Genomic DNA, 22,682 nt, shown 5'->3' on the forward strand with positions numbered 1-22,682 from the left:
ATGTGCCGCTCACTCCGAAACCCATCTTTTAGCAGATGACAGTATCCTCTTCTGCTTAAATGGGAACCAACATGATGCTGACCTCCTCCAACAGGACCTTTAGGCCCTAGAGAATTGGGAGAGCAACTGGCAAATGATGCTTCACCAGCCAAATGTACAATACTGCATATCTGCCAGAACCACCGCCACTGGATTGAGACGAAGTATGCTCTCAAGTTTCAACATTCTGGGTCAAGTGGTTCTCAAGTTATTGATCAGAAACAGGTTTCCATGTTCAGGCCCCTGTGACCTTGACAGGTGATTTTTTAAATTTTTTCAAATGAGATCTCATCTTGGTAAAAGCAGGCTATGAATATATTATACATAAATTACATAGATAAAAGACACTTCAGAATAGTTCTTAAACTAAAAGCAACCATTCATAACTTTATCATGACATTACAGTACATTAGGGGTTCTAACTGACCAATCAGAGAGCTGCATTTTCGAGTACCTGCCAGTTTCCACTTGGGTATAACGAAGTATATTTACAATGAACATATAGTGACTTTAGAAATAAATATCTCACTATTTTAGAAATCAAATTAAGATTTTTCACTGCACATGCCCCAGATGATGCTACAAACAACAAAACTTTGAAGTTTCATTGAAATATTACATACCGAAGAATATTCCTCCGTCCGATAATCGATAGCGGTCAGATTTTCTATATAGAAATAAGAAGGACATGTACACATTTCACTTAATAACAAAATTACTAAAAATAAGAAACCTTAGTTGCAAAAATATTACCAAAGTTCAACATTTGATTCATCACACAGTATTTTTTAATTAAATTTTATTTTTATTTTCATTTTAGATTCGTTCCTGACATGATGTTTAATGCCATCATTTCGTCATTTTGTCCCTTCTATTTTTCATATAAAATGTGTAAAAATCTCATACATGCGTTTCTTAAAAGCAATTTTTTGGATAAAACCATTGATATGTAAGCTAAGGTGCAAATGATTTCCTACTCTCAAAAATTTATCTTTTGAATGATATTTATTTCATTTTTGTAAAATAAAAATCTGATTTGTTCTCAGACGGTTAATTTCCACTGATTTTGAAGAATAATTAACTTCAGTGCGAAGTTGTTGTTGTAGCGTCATGTGCAGACGACATATCAATGTCGCTTGAACATGCGGTATCATGATCAAAAGGTTAAAGTAAATGATTTAATCAGTTTAGTTAATTTGTGATTGAATGTTTTATTCGACACAATGAGTGTAAGTTTTTAACTCAATTTCATTTCACGAATAATTCCTTTCCTGTTAATATCACAAATTTTACAACATGAGAAATTCAATTAAATATTGCAGTTAAGATCCTAGTTCTAAAATGAAAGAGATGTGAATTTCTTCTTATATTGTTTTTCTTACCATTTTTAATTTTCATTTAAATATCAGTGTCAGTTATGCCAATTACAATGTATGTCAATTAAATATGAAACAAGAAAGATTTCTATTGGCCGTACAATGTTGAAAGGCTTATCTGGAGAAGAAAAAGTGAGGAACGCAAGGTATTTACAAAAAAACTTCGGTATAAATGTTATTTTTAGTTTTTAGATAATAAATTGCAAAAACTACACAGCGCAGCGTAACCAAATAAAATGAATAAAAAACAAGAGGGTCATGATGACCCTGGATCGCTCACCTGAGTAATATGAGCTACATGTTACAAATGTCAAACTGATGATAAAATATTAAGAAAGTCAGTAGGTCACATTCATGGTCAATGATATTTAGTTTTACGTTTGTGTGCAAAACTGTGTATGTCATCAAAATTTCAAGGCTGTATCTTAAAAAACAAGAAAGTAGGTCAGTAGGTCAAGGTCACAGTCAAGTTACTTGGGGTCATCAGGTAATTATAATTAAACAGTCTTGGAAATAGGATCAGATGGTTTTTTAAGTATTTTTCCTATATAACTCACATAATAACTAAGTGACCCCAGGGCCGGGCCTCTTTTAACCCCAGTGGCATAATTTGAACAATTTTGGTAGAGGACTACTAGACAATGCATAATACCAAATATCAAAAGCCTAGGTCGTATGGTTTCAGACAAGAAGATTTTTAAAGCTTTTTCCTATACAAGTCTATATCTTGGGACACCAAGGGCAGGGCCTCTTTTCACCCAAGGGGTACAATTTGAACAATTTTGGTTGAGGACCATAAGACAATTATGCTACAAGCCAAATATCAAACGTCTAAGTGTTGTGGTTTCAGACAAGATGATTATTAAACTTTTTTTCCTATATGTCTATGTAAAACTTGGGACCCCCGGGGCGGGACCACATTTGACCCTAGGGGGATAATTTGAACAATCTTGGTAGAGGACCACTAGATGATGCTACATACCAAATATCAAAGCCCTAGGCCATGCAGTTTTGTACAAGAAGATTTTCAAAGTTTTCCTTATATAAAACATGTGACCCCCGGGGCGGGGCCATATTTGACCCTAGGGGGATAATTTGAACAATCTTGGTAGAGGACCACTAGATGATGCTACAAACCAAATATCAAAGCCCTAGGCCATGTGAAATTCAGTTTTACCATTTGTGTGCAAGACTGTGTAAGTCATCAATATTTCAAGGCTGTATCTTAAAAAACAAGAAAGTAGGTCAGTAGGTCAAGGTCACAAGCAAGTGACATCATATTACTTGGGGTCATCAAGTAAATATAATTAAATAGTCTTGGAATTAGGATCAGATGATTCTGTAAGTATTTTTCCTGTATAACTCACATAATAACCAAGTGACCCCAGGGCCGGGCCTCTTTTAACCCCAGGGGCATAATTTGAATAATTTTGGTAGAGGACTACTAGACAATGCATAATACCAAATATCAAAAGCCTAGGTCGTATGGTTTCTGACAAGAAGATTTTTAAAGCTTTTTCCTATATAAGTCTATATAAAACTTGGGACCCCCAGGGCAGGGCCGCTTTTCACCCCAGGGGTACAATTTGAACAATTTTGGTTGAGGACCATAAGACAATTATGCTACAAGCCAAATATCAAACGTCTAAGCGTTGTGGTTTCAGACAAGAAGATTATTAAACTTTTTTTCCTATATGTCTATGTAAAACTTGGAACAATTTTGGTTGAGGACCATAAGACAATGCTACAAACCAAATATCAAAGGTCTAAGAGTTGTGGTTTCAGACAAGAAGATTTTTAAACTTTTTTTCCTATATAAGTCTATGTAAAATTTGTGACCCCCGGGTCGGGGCCATATTTGACCCTAGGGGGATAATTTGAAAAGTCTTGGTAGAGGACCACTAGATGATGCTACATACCAGATATCAAAGCCCTAGGCCCTGTGGTTTTGTACAAGAAGATTTTCAAAGTTTTTTCTATATAACTCTATATAAACCATGTGACCCTCGGGGCGGGGCCATATTTGACCCTAGGGGGATAATTTGAACAATCTTGGTAGAGGACCACTAGATAATGCTACATACCAAATATCAAAGCCCTAGGCAATGTGGTTTTGTACAAGAAGATTTTCAAAGTTTTCCCTATATAAGTCTATATAAACCATGTGACCTTCGGGGCGGGGCCATATTTGACCCTAGGGGGATAATTTGAAAAATTCTGGTAGAGGACCACTAGATGATGCTACACACCAGATATCAAAGCCCTAGGCCCTGTGGTTTTGGACAAGAAGATTTTTAAAGTTTTTCCTTTCGGTTGCCATGGCAACCAGAGTTCTGCATGGAATTCAATTCTTTGAACAATTTTGAAAGAGGGCCACCCAAGGATCATTCCTGTGAAGTTTGGTGTAATTCTGCCCAGTGGTTTTCAAGAAGAAGATTTTTTTAAGAAATGTTGACGGACGGACAACGGACGAAGCACGCCAGACATTGAGTGGTCACAATAGCTCACCATAAGCCTTTGGCTCAGGTGAGCTAAAAACTAAAAATATTATGATAACAGATAAATTTTCCATGAATGCAAGATAAATATAAAAATATTTTTAAGTCAGTGCTTTAAACTGCATCAGCAATATGTATGTTTTCATGATATCAACTAACGTTTTATGAAATTAGAAAACAAGAGGGTCATGATGACCCTGGATCGCTCACCTGAGGTATATGAGCTACATGTTTCAAATGTCAAACTGATGATTTTTAGAATTTTTTTGGAAAATTTTCAGATGTACAATCAAGTAATCCCTGGGGCGGGACCAATTTTACCCCGGGGGTCATGATTTGAACAAAGTTTGTAGAAGTCTACTAGGCAATGTTACATATCAAATATCTAAGATCTAGGCCTTCTAGTTTATTTTTAGCAAATTTATGAAGATTTCCCTATGTACAATCAAGTAACTCCTGCGGCTAGGTCAATTTCACCCTGGGGGGGTCAAGATTTGAACAAATTTTGTAGAGGTCCACTAGGCAATGCTACATTTCAAATATCTAAGCTGTAGGCCTTCTGGTTTATTTTTAGGAAATTTTGAAGATTTTTCTATGTACAATCAAGTAACCCCATGGGGTGGGGTCATGATTTGAACAAATTTTGTAGAAGTCTACTAGGCAATGCTACATGTCAAATATCTTAGATCTAGGCCTTCTGGTTTATTTTTAGAACATTTTTGAAGATTTTCCTATGTAAAATCAAGGACCCCTCGGGCGGGGTCAAATTGACCCCGGAGATCATGATTTGAACAAATTTTGTAGAGGTCCATTAGGAAATGCTACAAGTCAAATATCTAAGCTCTATGCCTTCTGCTTTATTTTTATAACATTTTTGAAGATTTTCCTATGTAAAATCAAGTGACCCCTCGGGCGGGGTCAATTTTGACCCGGGAGCCATAATTTGAATAAATTTTGTAGAGGTCCACTAGGCACTGCTACCTGTCAAATATCTAAGCTCTAGGCCTTCTGGTTTATTTTTAGAAAATTTTGAAGTTTTTTTTATGTACAATCAAGTAACCCTATGGGGCGGGGTCAATTTGACCCCGGGTCATGATCTGAACAAATTTTGTAGAAGTCTACTAGGCAATGCTACAAGTCAAATATCAAAGATCTAGGTCTTCTGGTTTATTTTTAGAAATTTTTTGAAGATTTTCCTATGTAAAATCAAGTGTCCCCTGGGGTGGGGTCAATTATGACCCCGTGGGTCATGATTTGAACAAATTTTGTAGATGTCCACTAGGCAATGCTACATCTGAAATATCTAAGCGCTAGGCCTTCTGGTTTATTTTAAGAAAATTTTTGAAGATTTTCCTATGTAAAATCAAGTGATCCCTGGGGCGGGGTCAATTTTGACCCTGGGGTCATGATTTGAAAATTTTTAGTAGAGGTCCACTAGGCAATGCTACATGTCAAATATCTAAGCTCTAGGCCTTCTGGTTTTTGAGAAGAAGAATTTTTAAGATTTTCCTATGTAAAATCAAGTGACCCCTGGGGCGGGGTCAATTTTGACCCTGGGGTCATAATTTGAACAAATTTGCTAGAGGTCCACTAGGCAATGCTTCATACCAAATATCTAAGCTCTAGGGCTTCTGGTTTTTGAGAAGAAGATTTTTAAAGTTTTTCCTTTCGGTTGCCATGGCAACCAGAGTTCTGCATGGAATTCAATTCTTTGAACAATTTTGAAAGGGGGCCATCAAGGATCATTCCTGTGAAGTTTGGAGTAATTCTGCCCAGTGGTTTTCAAGAAGAAGATTTGTTTAGAAAATGTTGACGGACACACGATGGACGACACACAACTGACGACAGACACTGAGCGGTCACAATAGCTCACCATGAGCCTTTGGCTCAGGTGAGCTAAAAATGATCATGATCATTTTTTTTTTTTATTATTGTGTGGAAAATTTAATATAATTTTACTTTCATGACAATTTGAACTGGTTTCATTATTTTTTTCAGTTATCATGAAAATCGTCATTATGAAACTTTCATAATTGATTGTACATGTTCAATTTGAAATGAATTTACATGAATGTCATTTCTATACTGTTATGATAGCCGATAGAAATTGTTGATCCATCACGGCCCCCAATTACCACTAAATAAGGAGCGTTAATACAACACAGACATATACAACACTGATAAGGCTATAAATGCGTTTTGAATGTAATTATAATGTCATTTTACTTTTTCGCGTCATTCTTTTTAAAAATTATTATTTTGCAACTGTTTGGTAAAATCTGTGCAGTTATATTCACACTGAATATGTCAAAATACCTGTACCACGCTGATTACCAATATTTTTTAAAAGAAAGAGAAAAATTTATGATCAATTTAACCAAGGGTGACACAAGTCTCCCTTTTATTTATTCTACAAACATATCATAATTTACGATTCATTTAATTTCTTACTTTCCCGATATATAAAGAATTACTTAATTGATATACGTATGATATTTAACCATTTTAGAGAAAAAAAATTAAATCAAATAAAATCTACACATGTAATAGTATAAATTGTAATCAACCATTTTCAAAAAATACAACTTATATATGTATTTTTGTGACTTAAAAATGGATGTGGTTGTAAAAATTTAACAAGGTCATTATCAGGATTTTAACCTGGGGTCTGAAACATTTGATAACATATACTACATGTCACACAGAAAAGAAAGAGCAGTTTTAACTATTATAAATCAACATGATTTTTACAATGTCAATTCTAAAATTTATTTGTTTTATTTATTGATATTTTGTGACTTGAAAGACAAAAAAATACAAAATAACATTTAAGAAACTACATATTAAGTATTGTTATGGTAAAAATGACATTTTTAATTTCTTTTACATACTTTGTAATTAAAAGTGCATGTCAGTTATGGAAAAGTTTGAGATTTTACACAGGGAGTCTATGATAAAGTCTGAGTAAAATGTAATCAATACCCAAGTGAAACAAGAGCACCGCCAAGCGGGGCAATATACGCCCGAAAGGTTACATCAGAGGATGGGTGCAAAATTTAAAGAACTTGACTGTTGAAGCCCAAAGGACAGGAACAACAAAGATATCATCAAGGTGAACATTCAGACCAATTTTCATGAAGATCCATTGAAAAATATGGCCTCTGGAGAGGTAAAAATGTTTTTCTATTTTTAGACCTACTGACCCAGTTTTTGACCGCAGTTGACCCAGTTTCAAACCTGACCTAGATATCATCAAGATGAACATTCAGACCAACTTTCATACAGATCCCATGAAAAATATGGCCTCTAGAGAGGTTACAAGTTTTTTTATAATTTGACCTACTGACCTAGTTTTTGACAGCACGTGACCCAGTTTCGAACTTGACCTAGATATCATTAAGGTGAACATTCTAACTTTCATGAAGATCCATTGAAAAGAATGGCCTCTAGAGAGGCCACAAGGTTTTTCTATTTTTAGACCTACTGACCTAGTTTTTGACCGCAGTTGACCCAGTTTCGAAACTGACCTAGATATCATCAAGATAAACATTCTGACAGACTTTCATAAAGATCCCATGAAAAATGTGACCTCTAGAGTGGTCACAAGCAAAAGGTTACGGATGGACGGACGGACGGACGCACGCACACACCCACGGACGACGGATGACAGACGCTGCGTGATCACAAAAGCTCACCTTGTCACTTTGTGACATGTGAGCTAAAAATTCTGACCTACCTACCCTAACTTTTTTGAGCATGTTACCGGAAACAAAGAATTTTTTAAGGCCTAATTATCCGAGAAGAAACCGTACGCCAGTACGTGAATATTTGGGGACAAAACACCGCAAATCTACCGACGATTAAAAGGTGAACTTGTTAAAATTAATGTTTCTTTCGAATTAATTATACCCTTTAATAATATGTCAATCACAAACACCAGCTAGAATGTAAAATTAAATCAAATTGAAGTGCATAAGTTCGTATTTTCGGGAAACAGGTACGAATTTTTTCGCCCGCTCCGTAACGGCTGCAATTATTTTCCTAAGTTGTGCAAATAAAAATTATTTAAAGGATCGTATCTTTCTCTATGAAAAATAAATAAGATAACACCTCTAAAAATCTGTTGATTTAATGCAATATATCTTTCCATAAACCCATTTCTATGCTACAAACTTCAACGGATACACGGGTGCAATTTTATCATTCAGTATCGTATTAAAATAGAACGCACCCCGTGACAGTTAGATGTTTTCTGACCATGTGACCAAAACAAGCTATTTGGTGTTGTTATAATAATCAAATTTAAATTAACTTTTCTAGCAGGAACTGAGTTTTAATTTAAAATGTTTACAAAAGATGCAACTTGGTTTTTATTACGCGGATGGTGCTGAAGCACTGTACTATTTTTTGTAGGTTATTTATAGTTTATTTTGGTCACATGATGAAGAATTGTTTTGGTCATGTGATCAAAGCAAGCATGCTCATTTTCATACGCTTTGTTTTTGTTATAAAATACAGATTACGACAAATATGTACTTAAGCAATGCATTTTTTGATAAAGTTGAATCTCAGAAGCTTTCTGAAAGTTAAACAGACTTTAATTATGTAAAATTTATGGAGGACATGGAACTACTTGTTGTTCAGTTTCGGACAAGTGTATCGACCGTAAATTTGTGGTGGTATGGTAAATCTGTGAGCACGCTAAAAATTGCTGCCCGCAGCAAAGTGTGGTCACAACTCACCTCAAAGACCCACCACGACCTAGTGACCTCCTTTTTTCACCCACAAAAACTTCATGAAAATCATTTTTATAATACAGGTAATATAACAGCTATACTACAAGTTTTCAGGTGGACAATTTAGGCCCTTCCTAAATAAAAATGTTTTCACAACTTTATCAGATTCTGCAAGCTTATTCAGTCAATCTCTTTTCAGCATTATAATTTTAAGAATATAGATGAATAACTGTCTTACACTGTAGAAACAAAATGTGATTGAAATTCAATTAAATGCACTGATTTATGCAGTGGTCTAGCTAGGTCCAATTTTTTGGGCGAAGTCACTTCTCCCTCAAGTTGGTTTAGGGAGAAGTGGGGAGACTTTAGGGAGGTGGGAATACTTGAGTGATTCGAAACGTGGCTGTAATTTTCTTGTTTCTAGATAAAAACATTGATGTGACCATTCATTTTCTTAGTTAGATCATTTCCCATACAGTGGTTATTGTTTCATTACAAAATTCTGAAAAAAGTTCTTTTCAAAATTCAAGACGATGCTGTAAATTTAACCCGCTGATTTTTTGCTATATCTTGTACGAACTGTTTATTATTAACACTGCGTCACCAACTCGGTGAACAGTATCTCACCTGAATAAAACTGAAAGTAAACTGTATAAACTAGAAATACATATTCAAATCAATTCATCGATGGAAGTCAATTTAACATAGTTACATTGCATGTCGTTGTTTAACCATAGACAACAACTAATTGTGTACAATATTCCAATTACAAGATTAATCAGCAATTTCTTTGTAAAACATTGTTTTTTTGCACTCGAACATGTTGACAATTAATGTAAAGTGTCAAAGACGTAACCGTGGCGCTAACTGGCTGAACACAATCGACTCTGTTGTATCGGGTAATTTGATTCGCTTTCACACTTCTCGGGAAAAATCTCGCAAGTACCTGAAGTAGGCGGAGCTTAAATTATGCTATCGGCCTGTGTGTATGTGTATTCAACACTCAATTTGACACCATGCAAATTGTCAAAAGTTAGGGTAGCAGTAATTAGCAAGTGTATTAAAGAAAATCGGGCAGCTTGCATTTCGCTTTGAGGTTAGATCTGAGCGAAGTTTGAAGTTCCAAAGCGACTATGTCGCTCAAGTCGCCCACTCGCGAGAGCCCTGATTTATGTACATATTACTACATTAATTCAATAAAATGTTAAGACATTAAACACATTGTCTTGGCCTAATATATGTCACCATACATGTGATCTCCCACGCGGGAGGGTCAAAATCCCGATTTTTTCACCTTGCCTCCCGTCTCCCGACCAAAACCATATTTCTCCCGCTTTTCAAAAAAAAAAAAAAAGTATATCAGTATTATGACTGGGTTGATAATTACCGAGGAGTGAACATGTTTGTACAGTAAATCAAAGTGTCACCCACTGCTATGTATTATACATGTTTGACACACATGTAGCTGGAGGAAAGAGTTGTTTTTCACAGGTGACTTATTAATTGTTTGTTTTGATAAGGGATTAGACAAGCAGAGCATTTTTCACCTGTCTCACGGGGTCAAATATCTGCCTATTCTCAATGCCAATTAAGCTCCATTTTTCACCAGTTCCCAGGCATAAGAAATAATTCCCAACTGAAATGAATTTTGATTATTCAAAGAAAAATTTTGCTCGGTAATAAAATCACATAAATAATTGTTGGAAAAACCATCCCATTACTATTTTTAGAACAGGAGTGTTATCTCCCCTTATGGAGTTACGCCATTTTCTTCCAATGTTTACCAAATTAATTTGCTACTAAATCGGACATATTTCATTGAAAATTGGATATAAACACACACTCATTTATTTGATAACATCAATCTACATTATTTTGGTAAGGGTAAATACATGTTTATGCATTTCTGTTTTCTATTTTTCATGTCAAAATCATCAGTATTTATACAAAAGTGGGTGGGGTAAGGAATTTACATAATTTATGAGTTGTGTTCAGACCAATTTAGAGCTTCATTTTTTTTAAAGTCCTCGAGTAGAATAATGTTAATGCATATTCACCTTCATTTCAGACCTAAATTGAGACTTGGTTTCTACAAATTTAATCTGTTAAGAAAGTTTAAAGTTAGAACAAGAAGGAGCTTCTGTAAGATAGCATGCTCGACTTTTCTCAGTGATTGACTCTGAATTAAAGCTTTGCCAGTAAAAGGGGCAATTAAAGCTTTGCTAGTAAAAGGGGAATAATAGTCAATAGCTTTGAATGTAACAGAGATATTAGACATTATATAAAACTTTAACAAAAAAAAAAGAAGTTAAAAAGTGGCATAACTCTGTCAAAATTCAAATCAAGAGTTATGAGGATTGTTTCTTCTGGTGTAGACTTATATACATTATTTTGTGGCCAAAAATGTTGGATTTTGCCTCTAAGTTATGTGTCTGCACGCTTAATTTATGTCGATGAAAAACCTCCAGTTTTGAGACCCCAACTCCAGCTGAAAAATGGCAAACCTCCAGTTTTGGGATTCTGAACATATCACATGTATGATGTCACTGTCAACTTGAAACTAAATTCAAGCTTGTATATCTCATATTTTTCATGCAAATCATGTATAATTACCATCATGGAAATACAAAAGAATACAGTTATTTTGATGTGCCTCTTTAATACACCAAGTACTGTGCACCCTACTAAATTAATTCAATAATATATTTAGACATTAAACACATTGTCATGGCCTTATATATGGCCTTATATATGTCACTGTCAATTTGTAACAAGATACTAGGCTTGTTATTTCTCCATTCATCATGGAAATACAAAAGAATACACTTACTTTCTATCAATATTTCTCAATACTTCATTAGAAAGTAAACTAACTACTGTAGGCTTACTTATTTTAGCGGTGTACTAATAACAGCGCTTTTAGCGCTATCTCACGTGCGCTAATTCATGTCCACGCATTAATTTGTCCAAACATTTTCATGTACATTTTCATTCGATGATGTTTTCTTCGAACTTTTGCAAATAATTACTCTTGAGAGTTTGCACTAGTTACACTGCTTGCTAATATTTTAAGGTTCGTATGATATTCCTGTTTATTGTTCATATTATTATTTTAAACATATGATCATGCAAAATAAAAATATTTAAGCTTGTAGTTTGTGTTTTTTCTCATTTGATCAAGTTGTTATCGATTTCCGTATCACCTTCGGGCATTTCCGTTGTTGCAGTCGCTCGTTTACGGAAAGGTGTGAACGTTTGTATTAAGACACAATGCATGTAGGACAAAGGGGATTCAATGATAAAAATGTGTGACAGTCTCGTTTTATTTCCGCAATTATAAGTATACAAAATATAAAACACGCAGATTATTATAATTAAATACAAGAAGACAATACAGTTACGTAGGCAATATTATACTTTACTGTACGCAAACATAAAGCTACAGTTGAAAGTATCATTGAAAAAACACAAGTGTCATCATGGCACATTATTTGAAAGTCATACTTGGTACATGTTTTTAGCTAACAAACTTTTTCGATTGCGTCCATTAGACCTGTAAGGCGCCACCCTGTCATGACTGATTCTTTTTTCACATTTCTGTGTGCATCGACCAGCCAGGCGGCATGGATAGGTTTTAGTCTACTCAATTTTAAGTTTACGTCAAGATTTTCAATCTCGATTCCTTCTGCGAGGGCATGTTCAATTTCATCACTGTACCAGCGCTGGAAACTTTGTTTGATATTTCGCTTGAACTCATCATTCCCAGATAGATCGAGTGGCTGCAACTCGCCGGTACAACCAGCAGGCACAAAACGGAATCGTATGTTTGCATCCTGTAAATAATACATAGATAGATGGTTTCTAGTCAAACACTTTCAATATAATTGTATCTGTCTTTGGGACCAGTGTAGAGCATGATTAAAATGCACAGTCATGCAGTCTGATCATGATCTGCACTGTTCGCTATTTAGTCAGTTATTCATGAAAACCCCTTTAAACTATAAATAGTTTTGTCCGCATTGAAAAAGGAGAAGTGATGATAATCAGTAAACATACAGACGGCGACAGACAATGGTAAACAAACAACAGGTAAACAGGAAGATTTAAGGTAAAAACTCTCACGCGTAATTTAGACGTCACGTACACAGGATTCGCGTGTAAAACATTTATTAGTTCATAGTTTTGCTTCAAACTTTCAGTATCGATAAAGAACATATATAACTAGAATACTAGAGCATTTTTAGTACGATACTAACATAAAAATAAGCAAAATTTAATAGAAACAGTCGAATTTTGATAAAATCAACTGCTTAATTTCATACAGCGCGATCTTAAATAACTTTTTTATATAATAAGTAAAGTAATTAATACCGATATGATCATTAAATTTAGACTTTAGGCTAGAAAGTGCAAAAAAAAAACAGATCTGAAAAACATTACAAAATGACAAAATGACAGCAATTTAAACACAGAGTGAAACGGTATCGTTAATTAGAATACTAGTATATAGAGTAAGCAAACTAGTATTCATTATGCAGTAGGCGTGGCGTGTAATTTATAAATAACCTGTGTACTGACAACAGTCGGACGTATAAATTTCATTTGTTTTGTTTACGCAAAACGGACGTTTCAGAACACACTACGGAATAGTCTTTTTAAAAAAAAATATTTTTATATGTTTATATCAGTGATATATATACCAGAAATAGTAATAATTCAGCAGTATTTAGATATTCTTGAACATTAATAATTTAGCACAGAATGAATGAGTTACCTTTAAAGCGGTTTTGAAGACATCAGTTTTGTGAGCGGCGAGCACATCGAATATAACAAGAGCTGGAGTGTTCAACTTCATAATTGGAAGATGGTCCCGCACACCCTCGACGTACGGTAACAGGACCTTTTCAACCAGTTCAAGCATAGTTTGTGTATTTGACCAGTGGTTCTCGGAGTGTGTAATATTCCAGTCATTCGGAAAATCAAACAAAGGATGGCATTTGTCGGTCGTTCCTTGATAAATGACCTGTGGAGGAAGCAGCTTTCCACTCAGTGTGCTAGCCAACACAACACTTATCTGAAAACATACATTCAATAAGTTCAAGCCCTAATCGAACCGCACTTTTTATCCATGCATTAAATGTATTTATTTATTTATTTATTTTTATTTATTTACAAGTAAAGATAATGAAGTTTAATCTTACCTGACGCTTATCTTCTAGTCCGATCACAGGCACTTGTTTCGAACCCTCCTTCTCCATTGTGTAGTGCCCAGCCGGAACAATATACACATCAGTTTGATCAAAGTTAATTATAAGTTCATCGGGAATATCATTTTGCCAGACCAATTTTTGAATCTCAGTAAGATACTCAGATTTAAGATCTTCAAAGTTGCTTGGCACCTTACGGGCAGCTTTGGTTCCTTTCCTTTTTACATATCCTTGACGTCTGAAGAAGGACTGGCACCAGATCTTGGAAAACTCTATGTGTCCCCCATATTCCTTCAGAAGTCTCCTATTTTGACTTTTAACAATTCCACGTCCAGCTGACTGTAATGTTGTCAAGCCGATGGGACAGCCCGCTAGCCTCTGATATTTTATATACGTTGCTAGCTCCTTATCAAATGCACCAAGCATAGGAGGCTTGCCACGATCCTTCTTTTCTAGAGTTTCTGGTTCTACTCCAGTTTCCTTCTTTAATTCCAAAAACTGTTTTTTCAAATTCCTCACAGAACTTTCGGGAACACCAAACTTCCTTGATGCATTCATTACCCCATTTTCGACGGCAAACCGTGCCATTTTTGCCCTTTTTTCAGCATCATAATCCATATAGCCTGAATGCTTCCTTTTTCTACTGCCAGTACTAGGTGAATTTGGCGATTCCAATAGTTCTTTATTAACCCTAGAAATAATTTCCCTATGTTCAGAGCATTGAGCACAAGAGGGACTGACAAGTCCAAAACTTTCTATGCAATCGTCATTGTCGCTGCAGCTGGTACTGGAGGAACAGTCAGCAGCATTTTCATTTCCACTTAACAGCCACTTTCGCAACATTACGATTGGAATTACAAATGAAAACTGAATTTTATTAGACTTTAATCAATCATCAGATATTTACTAGTAGTAACTAGTATTCACAATACGTTCACTGACCAATTATCGCATTTTCGAGAGATTTACGGTATAACACGTAAGTAAATAATTTCAAATAAATCGTACTTTCTTTAGCCCGCTAACAGTGAATAAAGTTGATTTCATAATCAGTAAGACGTATAATTACTAGTACAGCAGAAACACACTACATAAAAATTGCCGACGGTTAAGTTTATTTCCGAAAATCTTCGTGCATCTCCGTAAATCTCCGAGAGCCTCATCTCGGACATCGCTAAAATTAGAAATTAGCGGTCTCGCGAGAGCGCTAATTCACATCCACGCATTAATTAGAAATTTCACCAAAAATTGCGTTTGCCGCACTAATAAATGTACGCCTACAGTACTGTGAAATCATTAATATGCATGGAGGACTAATTTTCGTGGATTTAGTGGTTGAGTCAATCCACGAAATTTAATCCTAATAAACAAGTAATTCATTCATTTTATGTTCAAAAGCTGAAATCAACGATTTCATATCCTCACGAAATTGCAGTTTGGACTAAAAATTTCATGCCTACGAAATTAAATGATTTAACAGTATATAATGACAGTTATTATTATTAAATTCATACTACACCTTCCCAAACTGTATCTTGTAGTCCTTTTATTTTTGCCATCCATTCAAAAATGTTCTCTTGTCTAAGTGGATGAGCCTCTATACCCTGTAGCACATGAAATAGGAAAGAAGATATATAAAGCTTCTCCTATATATGTCTATGTAAAACAGGTGAATCCTAGGGTATTGCCAGCATGATTTGAACAAACAAACAACACAATGCTACAATGTCAAATATCTAAGCTCAGGTCAATGCATTTTTCCTGTATAACACCAAGGTGGGGAAGTTTTGACCCCAAGAACATAATTTGAAACAAGAGCTATAAGTGACAAATGCCCCCGAAGCGTGCCCAAGAATGCTACAGTTGTCTGCGCAAAAAAATCACACATCATTTGTGTGACTTTGACCCGAGAGACCCGGGTCATAAGCGCGACACACCTTCTCAATATGGTTAACATTTGTGTCAAATTTATGCCAAGTAATTTTAAAATCCCTTCATAGATGGCAAACCCGCCCACTTAGCTCAATAGGGAGAGCGTCGGTCTACAGATCGTGGGGTCATGAGTTCAATCCTCGGGCGGGGCGTAATACTATGTTCTCTGTGATGATTTGATAAAAGACATCGTGTCTGAAATCAATCATCCTCCACCTCTGGCTTTAACCCCTCGAAATGTTCCCCATAATGAGACGACATGTCATGCGCAAGATCCAAACTCCTAGCTCTCTAAGTTCAAAGTCACTGTTAGAGGTTAAAGGTTAACATGGTTTGTTTCTTGTCCGGTCCATAACTCTGCCATCGATGAATTTGTTTGTTTTGGGTTAAACAGTATTGCAGTCATGTAATGGTGGGCAGTTAACCTAACCAGTGTTCCTGGATTCTGTACCAGTACAAACCTGTTCTCCGCAAGTAACTGCCAACTTCCCGCCATGAATCAGAGGTGGAGGACTAATGATTTCAGACACAATGTTGTTTATCAAATAGTCACGGAGAACATACGCCCCGCCCGAGGATCAAACTCGAGACCCCGCGATCCGTAGACCAACGCTCTACCTACTGAGCTAAGCGGGCAGGTAGATTGAAGTGAGTTATCGTAATTTCCCATGTATCTTTTTCCAGACACGCGACTGGGAAAAGTTATGACGTCATAAATATGGCGGCTAAAGAGAAAATAAGAAAGGCAGAAAATGTATGACTGTGGAATAATTACAATTGACAACGTCTTTGAAAACTATGTAATGCTTGTAAAAATGATATATTTAGTGAAGATAATGTTTATTCTCGGAGATAAAACACTTTTATGAAAAATAAGATGGAACTGATTATGCTTAAAATGAAAAATATGCATAAAGATCAGAAATGACGAAAATGACTAAATAACGATATTATTAAGCGAGCAAGTTTCTGTTAAATGGCACAGTATGCTCGATTAAAAATAGAAATAGTCTGATACTCTATTACTTTCATTGTCAAATAACATCATTATATATATCTATGTACCCTTGTTATCTGTATGAGTGTGTCAGATCAGCTTAACGCCCCAATAGTGTGGTCAGAGAAACAAGAGCTGTCGGAGGACAGCAACGCTCGACTATTCAACAGCCTTGTCGATTGAATGAATACGAGTCGAAAAAGGGACATAATTAGTAAAAAAGCAAAACAGGGTTATGGAACCTGCATAGTGCTTATCAGCTCAGGACAGTGGACAAGTGTGTGAAGTTTCAATCCATTCCCATTAGTGGGTACTAAGATACCAGCTTACATAATAGGAATTTAACCAAAAACTCCTAAGTCAAAAAAGGGGCATAATTTTGTAAAATGCGAAGTTAAGTTATTGACCCTTTGCATTGCATGTCATATCATGACAGTGAACAAGTGTGTGCAATTTCAATCCTTTCCTATTAGTGGATACTGAGATACCAGCTTACATACAAAAACTTAACCAAAAATTTCTATGTTGACAAAGGGGCATAATTTTGAAAAAAAGCAAAATAAAGTTATGGGACCTGCTTTGTGCATGTCAGATCATGACAGTGAACAAGTGTGTGAAGTTTCAATCCATTCCAATTAGTGAGTACTGAGATACCAGCTTACATACAAAACCTTAACCAAAAAATTCTAAGTCGAAAAAGGGGCATAATTTTGTAAAAAAGCAAAATAGAGTTATGGAACCTGTGCAATGTAAGTCAGTTTATCAAAGTAAATAAGTTTGTGAAGTTTCAATCCATTCCCACAAGTGGTTATTGAGATACCAGCTTACATACAAAACCTTAACCAAAATTTTCTAAGTCGAAAAAGGGGCATAATTTTGTAAAAAAGCACAATAGAGTTATGGAACCTGTGCAATGTAGGTCAGTTTATCACAGTGAATAAGTGTGTGAAGTTTCAATCCATTCCCACAAGTGGTTGCTGAGATACCAGCTTACATACAAAAACTTAACCAAATCGGGACGCGGACGCGGACGCGGACGCAGACGCCGACGCGGACGCCGACACATGGGCGAGTCCAATAGCTCTACTATTCTATGAATAGTCGAGCTAAAAATCTGTTACATGGTGCAATCTTAAGAATGTTGTTTCTAATGATATAACAGCTTTAAATCGTAAATTATTATATAGTGCAGATTCTCATATTAAAATTGATAAATCCAATTAATACATACTTCCCCGTAAACCTGAATTAAAGACATCTACGAAAGGAATCATCAGAAGATTTCTCTATGTTTTAGTCCAGCATACTAGGTGGTCTATGATGTCATCGTCGTTTAACGCCTACAGTATATTTACGTTTTACATAAGGAAATTTATAGTACTTAGACCTACACCTTGAGTCTTTCTAATAAACAGGATTTGGCCACTAATCACATCCCTAAAGTTTGTATTTTCAAAGTTCGCAAGATTATGATGGATTCCTTAATTGCATATACAATCACATTAAGCTGGTTTCATAGATAATCTAACCTCTTTTACATGTACCAATACTAATTTATTTTATCGTATAACTTCATGTCTAACTGATATTTTACAACGCATGAAACGATATTGTGACAAAGTATATTCAAACTCTGAAGAAAAAATACATTCCTAAAAAAATTAAAATTCAACAATTACTGGATGTGCTGTTAGTTGTTTCCTATGATTCCTTTACTCTTTATACCTATTTACCTAATAATGTAATGAATGACAAAGGAACTGCTTAAATTAAATGCATTTTTGTGCATTTTATTTCAGTTAAGCCTTTCCTCTTTTTAATATTGCTATTTTTATCATGTGAACCTGTGAAGCAGTTTGTCAAACCCTCCCCTTATTGAACAACATCTATGTCCGGTCAGGGAATGCATTTTTTCGCGATGCAATAAGTAATCCATGAGAATTATTTTGCCTAGCTTGTCGCAAATATTTTTCGTTTGATTTAGAAAACGTTATACACAGTCAGGTGTCGTTACTATATCAACAATAATTAACGCATTCTTGATGATGTTTTCAAATACGGACAATCATTTGTTGCTCGAATAGTTGACATTTTTATGCCCGGGAGGGGCTGTTATTAAATGTAGACTACAAAACTGCATCGCTTGGGATCAACATACATGTATCTCCATATTTAAAATTGATTTAAGTACCGTAGATACCCATGTATAATGCGCAGTTTTTTGACCCCCGGGACCACCTTCGAATCGTGGGTGCGCATAATACACAGGTATAGACAATTTTCCAACTTCAAAACAAGTTTGTTACCGATGTTCGCCATTTTGGTAAAGGGAAACTACTCCCCGCGCTTACTGTCTCCGCTAAAATCTAAGATTGCTGTTACGTTCCATAAAAGATCGAATTGTTTATTTTTCTTTCAAACAAAATTAATTTCGTATAAATTTAAAAGTATTTTGACGAAAGAAATGTTTACAAATCACAAAAATTATGATATTTCTTTCAAACAAAATTAATTTCGTATAAATTTAAAAGTATTTTGACGAAAGAAATGTTTACAAATCACAAAAATTATGATACTAATTAAAGATCGAAAATTACCTTTAACCGAGATCAAACTGTGAACAACATAATTGACACAAGGTGACACGTTAATTGCCGGTAATTACTGGCTTTATGATCGTGACAAAAAGACTATCACATCTTTTGTTATCAGTTTGAATTGAGAAGCTCATGTCATTTTGAAAGATACCATTCCGAAATATTGAATCAGCTGCTATTTATTTATTCAAAATAGTGAATTAAAAATGGTAAAACAACAAATATAACAATAATTTACTGTTTTTATTTTCGAGAAAACAAAAATCGATAGTATCGTGAGACCGATGCTGCTCTCCGCCGCGGAGATAAAATTTATTACTGGTGTCGATGTAAACTCTACTTTCGTTTTCCATCCACCTCAAAATTGACCAAAAATTAATTTTTTTCCCAAGATTATGGACTAAGATCGGGGGTGCGCATTATACACGGGTGCGCATTATACATGGGTATCTACGGTTCACTGATTTACTCAAGCTTTTATTCTATCTAGATGGGTTGGGGAATGTTCCCCATACAATCTTTTGAAATATATCAGACCAGGTGGTTTGTCTCACAATAGCTGTAGATCATGTTGTCTGTCGGTTATATGCGGCGTTTAATAAATACCTTTTCCTTTACCTATGTCATATCTTAGCAAGAGCGACTTTCTAGAATTCAATAAACGTTATCAAAATATCCTTTTGCAGAAATACCGCTATTTTCAACTGCGAGAATATTCTACGAAATGTCAGTATCGTATTTAAGTGTGTTTTTACGTTTAATAGTAATTTAAAACACTTCTGTTACTAAGTGTATCAAAACAATTCAATGGAAATTTTCCCAGATGTATTTGGTAAAATGATGAAATGTTTTATCATATGCAGTTTGACCCATTTATTTCGAGATATATTGCATATTTGGTGTTCAGTCCTTTGTTAGCTGGATGCTAGACTTTCCTATTTGATCGTGTATAACGAAAGACGTGGACGACGCCATGCAAGCTAGTTCTTAAAACCCGCTTTGATATATTTCTGCTTTCCTGATTCGTCGGATCCATAATAATATTCTGCTGTTGTTCTGCTTTCTGCAACGGCATGGCGAACATGTGTATTATGGTTTGTTAAAAGTTTCAAGAAGATCCCTTGACAGTATAGAACTCAACTAATCAAAATAATAGAATACTCTGTTTGACTAAGTTTGTTCATGAGAGGTTTAGAAAGGTGAAATACCCTTACGCCCTTTAACACCAGCTTAAGCGGAGTTCTATTGTGATAACATTAAATGAACTCAATAAAACTAAAGGACCAGAGGTTTTTCATATAGATATTTACCCAATCATTTTTGTTTTTCACATAACGTGTCTTTATTTCCCTTTTGTGAATAAGACATTCAGCAGTTGAGGGCTTTATTATGTATTATACTGTTCTATCACATTGGAATATGGTGGGATATAGAGTGTGAGCATTGTTGCCAAAATACTGTTTTAAGCACACCAGCGTTGTTTTACAACTGACCTTTCGAAGGCGTTGCAGCACTGCGTTCTTTTCCATTATTTCACGTTTTGAGCTTTCTGTCTATATGCTTTACTTTGTTCATGTATTTATCATGTTCTAAACTATACATGCATTGCTGCAGTGTTACGGTTTAAAGAGGCGTTGCAGAGTATATCACATATCGGATCCTTTAAGAAAAACTTTCAGTTGCAGAGAAGGGATGATGAAAAAAAAAAAAGACAATGAAATGTCTACCAAAAGCCCCTGATGCCCTTCCTTCTGCAATTAACTGAATGTAATTGCAGAAAGCGCATATTAAACTCAGAATGTTTTCAATGCAGGGGTAATATATAACACTGTTTGTAGATAGCTTTGTTATCGCCAGGCTGAAGACGAATTAAGTAGAACATTTTCAGTGCTGATATCAAGTCTTAATGAATGAATATAATAACCAGTAATTCAGAGTAATTAAGAAGACTATCATGAATTTAACACTTGCATTAATTAAACAAGAGGACCATGATGGTCCTGAATCGCTCACCTCTTCCCACATGATTCAGTTTTGAGTACGACGTCGTTTTTTCTATTATTTGACATAGTGACCTTGTTTTTGAGCTCATGTGACCCAGTTTTGAACTTGACCTAGATATTATAAAGATAAAAATTCTGACCAATTTTCATGAAGATCCATTGAAAAATATGGTCTCTAGAGAGGTCACAAGGTTTTTCTATTATTTGACCTACTGACCTAGTTTTTTAAGGCACGTGACCCAGTTTCAAACTTGACCTAGATATCATCAAGGTGAACATTCTGACCAATTTTCATGAAGATCCATTCAAGGGTATGGCCTCTAGAGAGGTCACAAGGTTTTTCTATTTCAAGACCTACTGACCTAGTTTTTAATCGCATGTGACCCAGTTTCAAACTTGACCTAGATATCATCAAGATAAACATTCAGACCAACTTTCATACAGATCCCATGAAAAATATGGCCTTTAGAGAGGTCACAACGTTTTTTCATTATTTGACCTACTGACCTACTTTTTGAAGGCACGTGACCCACTTTCGAACTTGACTTAGATATCATCAAGGTAAACATTCTGACCAATTTTTATGAATATCCATTCACAAGTATGGCCTCTAGAGAGGTCACAAGGTTTTTCTATTTTTAGACCTACTGACCTAGTTTTTGACCGCACATGACCCTGTTTCGAATTTGACCTAGATATCATCAAGATGAACATTCAGACCAACTTTCATGAAGATCCATTGAAAAATATGGCCTTTAGAGAGGTCACAAGGTTTTTCTATTATTTGACCTACTGACTTAGTTTTTGACGGTAGGTGACCCACTTTCAAATTTGACCTAGATATCATCAAGATGAACATTCAGACCAACTTTCATACAGATCCCATGGAAAATATGGCCTCTAGTTAGGTCACAAGGTTTCTCTATTATTTGACCTACTGACCTAGTTTTTGATGGCACGTGACCCACTTTCGAACTTGACTTAGATATCATCAAGGTGAACATAATGACAAATTTTCATGAAGATTTCATGAAATATATGGCCTCTAGAGAGGTCACAAGGTTTTTCTATTTTTAGACCTACTGACCTAGTTTTTGACCGCACGTGACCCAGTTTCGAACTTGACCTAGATATCATCAGGATGACCATTCAGACCAACTTTCACACAGATCCCATGAAAAATATGGCCTTTAGAGAGGTCACAAGGTTTTTCTATTATTTGACCTACTGACCTAGTTTTTGATGGCACGTGACCCAGTTTCGAACTTGACCTAGATATCATCAAGGTGAACGTTCT

General features: G+C 35.4%; 1 protein-coding gene across 6 annotated transcripts in view; it reads right to left on the reverse strand.

Annotated features, from left to right (window-relative positions):
* Window positions 1-22,682, reverse strand: part of LOC128556013 (ubiquitin-conjugating enzyme E2 U-like) — a 247,655-nt gene that overhangs the window by 114,167 nt on the left and 110,806 nt on the right. For all 6 annotated transcript variants that reach the window (XM_053539904.1, XM_053539900.1, XM_053539901.1 and 3 more), the window contains exon 3: window positions 15,376-15,460. In XM_053539904.1, the coding sequence (XP_053395879.1) occupies window positions 15,376-15,460 (85 nt within the window). The remainder of the gene's footprint in view (window positions 1-15,375; window positions 15,461-22,682) is intronic.

Source organism: Mercenaria mercenaria, chromosome 3 (genome assembly GCF_021730395.1).
Source record: "Mercenaria mercenaria strain notata chromosome 3, MADL_Memer_1, whole genome shotgun sequence".
In the NCBI taxonomy this organism is placed as follows: Eukaryota; Metazoa; Mollusca; class Bivalvia; order Venerida; family Veneridae; genus Mercenaria; species Mercenaria mercenaria.